Here is a 5,431-nt window from a genome sequence, read left to right as displayed (position 1 = left end):
ATCTATGGCAGCCTGGATCTCTTATTTGTGAGAATAAAATCTGTCTTTACATGCTGAATTTAGAGAAGGCTGGCTTTGCCCTTACAAAGTCATGAAAAATCCAGGAGGATGAGTACAATGAAGTGCTTTAGGAGTCTGGAGGTAAATTTAAGACAACCTAAGGGCTGGAAAGGAGGTGGGGTATGATAACCGAACTGAGAGGCTGTTCACAGAATGAGCTGAAGATGAATAGCAGAGGACTTGGATCTCAGCTAAAGGACAGTATTCCAGTTACTGAACTTTCAGTAAGCAGACCTTTTGAAAGTCATGATGTTCTGCGGAAAAATGTTTCTTATGTGAAAAATGAACTATTACCAAGTCATTCTCTTGAATTGTCACAAAAAAATTTCCAGCTCAACCATGATAAAATGAATTTTTCCACACCAAGGAACATCCAGGGTCTCTTTGCTCCTCTAAAATTACAAATGGAATTCAAGGCAGTGCAACAGGTTTATCATCTTCCATTTCCTTCAAGCTCAAACCTTTCATTGGACATTTTGACTGGTAATGATGAGACTATTGGATTCGAAGATATTCTCAATGATCCATCACAAAGTGAACTCATGGGGGAGCCACACTTGATGGTGGAATATAAACTTGGTTTAGTGTGATACATGTGCTGTTCATGAACCAGAAGGGCTGCATCTTGTGATAGTTGTCTTTTGTTATAGTTTGATGTACATGACATTAAAAGTACTGACGCAGGAGAATTTCTGCTTAATAATATTAATGGTGATTTGAAATTATTTGAGTCTTTGGATTGTGGCTGTGCGACAGTTGAAAGCACTAAAGGTAGATAATTTTGAAGCTCCTCCACAACAAAGAACACAGGAGAAATTTCATGAACACCAAATCAGCATTCAAAACAATTCTAATTAATATCCTAGAAAAAGACAATGAAGGTCACAACTCCATGAGGCCCAACAGAGGGAAGCCACCAGGCAAGGTAAGAAACTAAAGGGAAAGGGGGAAAAAAATAAGAAATAAAAGAGCCAACAACAGTAAAACATCATGACAAAGATGAGTCAATATCTATCAATTATAACTATCAATGTTAATGGCCTCAATTCACCAATCAAAAGAAATAGACTGATGGAGTGGATTAAGAAGCAAAATCCAGCAATATGCTGTATACAACGAACACACCTAACTCAAAAGGAAATTCATAGATTGACAGTAAAAGGATAGAAGACAGCTATCCACATGACAGGAACCCAGAAAAAAGCAAGAGTAGCAATTTTATTTGCAGACAAAGTAGATTTCAAATCAAAACTAATTAAGAGAGACAAAGATGGTCACTACATCCTTGTGAAGGGAACAATCCAAGAGAAAGACGTAACAGTCCTAAACATATAAGTAACAAATACAAATGCCCCCAACTATACAAAACAAATATTAATGGGCATGAAAAACAAAATAAGCACTAATACAATTGTAGTGGGGGAACTCAATACCCTAGTATCACAAATAGACAGATCATCTAGACAAAAAATTAACAATGAAATTCTAGAACTGAACCAAGTTATTGAACAAATGGACTTGCTGGATGTTTACAGAGTGTTCCACCCCACAAAATCAGAATACCCATTCTTTTCAGCTGCACACAGACTATTCTCCAAAATAGACCATATGCTAGCTCATAGGACATGTCTAAGTAAATGTAAAAGAATTGAAGTTACTTCCTGTATATTATCAGACCATAGTGCAATAAAGTTGGAGATCAATAACATAAGAAAACACAAAACTCCTGCAAACACATGGAAATTGAATAAGACCCTCCTGAGGAACCAATGGAAAATTGGAAATTAAAGAAGAAATTAGACAGTTTCTACAAGTAAATGATAATGTCAGTACAACATTTAGGAATCTATGAGACACAATGAAAGCCATTCTATGTAGGAAATACATAGCAGTGAATGCCCATATTAGAAAAATAGAGAGAACTCAGATAAATAACCTAATGCAGAACCTCAAGCTCCTAGAAAAAGAAGAGCAAAACAAACCCAAAGCTTGTACAAGAGAGGAAATTATAAAGATCAGAGCAGAAATCAATGCAATAGAGACTAAGAGAATGATACAAAAAATTAATGAATCAAAGAGTTGGGTTTTTGAAAGAGTAAATAAAATAGATAAAACTTTAGCCAAACTTTTCCAAAAAAGGTAAGAAAAAGCTCAAATCCATGCAATTAATAATGAAAAAGGTGAAGTCACACCAGACCCCTCAGAAATCTAGAGGATCATCAATACCTACTTTGAGAGCCTATACTCTAATAAAATGGAAAACACTGAAGAAATGGATAGATTTCTAGATACATATGAATTGCCAAAGTTAAATGAAGAAGACATAGAAATTCTAAACACCCCAATTACAATGAGTGAAATTGAAAATGTAATTAAAAATTTACCAACAAAGAAAAGTTCAGGTTCTGATGGCTTCACTGCTGAATTATACAAGACATTTAAAGAAGAACTATCACCTTTACTCTTTAAACTCATCAAGGAAATTGAAAGGGAAACAAGACTTCCAAGTTCATTCCTGGAAGCAAGTGTTACTTTGATTCCAAAACCAGGGAAAGACACAACCCAAAATGAGAACTACAGACCAATGTCCTTAATGAACATAGATGCAAAAATCCTCAACAAGATACTGGCAAACAGAATACAGAGTGTAATCAAGAAGATCATGCACCCTGACCAATTCAGATTTATCCCAGGGATGCAAGGATGGTTCAATATTTGTAAATCAATAAATGTAATACACTATATTAACAGAGTTAAGGACAAAAAATATATGATCATCTCAATAGATGCAGAAAAGGCATTTGACAAAATCCAACACTTTTTCATAATAAAAATCATTACAGAAAATTGGAATAGAAGGTCTTTATCTCAACCTGATTAAGGCTATCTATGAAAAACCAACAGCCAACATCATACTAAATGGTCAAAAACTGAAAACTTTCACACTAAAATCAGGAACAAGACAAGGATGCCCACTATCACCACTCCTGTTTAATATAGTTCTGGAAACATTAGCCACAGCAATTAGAAAAGAGAAAGAAATAAAAGGAATAAAGACAGAAAAGGAAGAAGTTAAACTCTCATTATTTGCTGATGATATGATACTTTACATAGAAGACCCAAAAAACTCAGTCAAAAGACTTCTAGGCTTAATTGACAGATTCAGTAGAGTAGCTAGATATAAGGTCAACACTCAAAAATCAATAGCCTTTTTATATACAAATAATAGATTCACTGAGAGAGAAATTAAGGAAACAATTCCTTTTACAATAGCATCCAAACAAATGAAATATCTAGGAGTCAACCTAACAAAGGAAGCAAAAGACCTCTACACAGAAAACTACAGCACTGAAAAAGGAGATCGAAGAGGATATAAGAAAATGGAAAGACATCCCTTGTCCCTGGGTAGGAAGAAGCAATATAGTGAAAATGGCCATACTTCCAGAACTACTATATAGTTTTATTGCAATGCTGATTGAAATTCCAACAACATACTTCACAGAACTAGAGAAAACAATCCAAAAATTCTTTTGGAACCAGAAGAGACCGAGAATAGCAAAAGCAATTCTAGGCAACAGAGACATGGCTGGGGATATCACAATCCCCAACTTGAAACTATACTGCAAAGCTACTGTGATAAAAACAGCATGGTACTGGGAAAGAAACAGATCTGAGGATCAGTGGAATAGATTAGAAGATGCAGAAACAACTTCAGACATACTCAGCCACCTCATCTTTGACAAAGGAGCCAACCACCCTCATTGGAGGAAAGATAGCTTATTTAATAAATGGTGTTGGAAAAACTGGATTTCAACCTGCCAAAGATTAAAAGTAGACCCATATCTATCACCATGCACTAAACTAAGATCAAAGTGGATTAAAGATCTAAATATTAAGACAGAAACACTAAACTTGCTGGAAAATAAGTTAGGTAGAACTCTTGAAGACACTGGCATAGGAAAAGATTTTAAACCTCAGTAGCACGGGAACTAGTAAAAAGTATCAACAACTGGGATCTCATCTTCTTAAAAAGCTGCTGCACTGCAAGAGAAACCACCAATAGAGCTAAGAGACAACATACAATGTGGGAAAAAATTTTTAACATCTGTACCTTAGACAAAGGACTACGATCTAGAATATATAAAGACTTGAAAAAAATCAGACCCCCCAAATTCAAAAACCCAATTCAAAAATGGGCATCTGAAATGAACAGACATTTCTCAGACAAAGAAGTAAAAGCAGCAAATAAATGTATGAAAAAATATTAAACATCACTGGCCATTCAAGAGGTGCAGATGAAAACAACACTGAGATTCCACCTCACCCCAGAAAGAAGGGCTGCTATCAAGAAATCAACCAATAACAAATGCTGGCAGGGGTGTGTGCAGAAAGAAACCCTTCTCCATTGCTGATGGGAGTGCAGACTGGTGCAACCACTGTGGAAATCAGTATGGAGATACCTCAAAGAACTAGGGCTAGAGGTCCTATTTGACCCAACTATTCCCCTACTGGGTATCTTTCCCAAAGAATTAAAAGACTCATACCACAGCGATATATGTGCACCAATGTTTATAGCGGCACAATTTGTAATAGCTAAGGTTTGGAAACAGCCTAAGTGGCCATCAACTGGAAACTGGATAAAGAAGATGTGGTGTTTTTTATAAAATGGAGTACTATTCAGCCATAAAGAATGAGAAACTAGAGACATTTATAGCTAAATGAATGCATATTGAGGCCATACTCTTAAGTGAAATAAATAGGACACACATGTGTAAATACTGAATAGTTTCTCCAGTGTGAGAAACTGAAAGTGTAAATAAGGATTAAAATGATTAAAATGAATAATTGATAATTTGAAATAGGAAGAAAAGGTCCAAAAGGGGTAGGCGTGGTGGGAGGGGAAGGGGAAAGGAAAGAAGCGAAAGGAAAAATTATGAGAAAAGAAAAAAAAATGGAAACAAAGTCTGTGTAAATGGGGAAAGGTGGAGGGGGTGAAGGGCACACAGGTTATGGGGAAAAAAATAAAAACCAAGATACATCATGTGCAGGTACAAGCACCCAATGACAAATGTAAATGTATTGTTTACCTAAAATGTACCAGTAAAAGAATTTAAGGGGAAAAAAAATGAGGTGGGAAAATATTAAATTACCACTGGCATATCAGGGGAAGGAGGAAGGAAAAAGGAGGCTGAAGTGCAGAGGGGAAGTTTATTTGTCATATTTTAAACCTGGCTCAGGCCAAAGATTCCTCTGAACTTTTGCAATTTTTTCCACCAGCTACCTCGATTCCACATGGTATATCCCAGCCTGACAGGTACCCATATAGCCTAACATTGGGGTCTGCATTCATTGGTTGATGCCATGTCATACC

At 36.0% G+C, this 5,431-nt stretch overlaps 1 protein-coding gene across 1 annotated transcript; it reads left to right on the top strand.

Moving 5' to 3' along the window:
• Window positions 1–223: 223 nt before the first annotated feature.
• LOC101699739 (proteasome maturation protein) lies at window positions 224–768 on the top strand. The gene has a single exon (XM_004835879.3). It carries the CDS (start codon window positions 225–227, stop codon window positions 648–650), a length of 426 nt encoding a protein of 141 aa, XP_004835936.1. The 5' UTR covers window position 224; the 3' UTR covers window positions 651–768.
• The last annotated feature ends 4,663 nt before the right edge of the window (window positions 769–5,431 follow it).

This window comes from Heterocephalus glaber, unplaced genomic scaffold (assembly GCF_053883595.1).
Source record: "Heterocephalus glaber isolate CG9 unplaced genomic scaffold, H.glaber_assembly_v1.0 deba00000347, whole genome shotgun sequence".
Taxonomy (NCBI): domain Eukaryota; kingdom Metazoa; phylum Chordata; class Mammalia; order Rodentia; family Bathyergidae; genus Heterocephalus; species Heterocephalus glaber.
Note: the sequence above shows the minus strand (reverse complement) of the source record. Positions and strands in the feature narration are given on the sequence as shown.

Coding starts and splice junctions, on each gene's coding strand:
- LOC101699739 (XM_004835879.3), top strand. CDS start 225: ATGAATAGCAGAGGACTTGGATCTCAGCTAAAGGACAGTATTCCAGTT.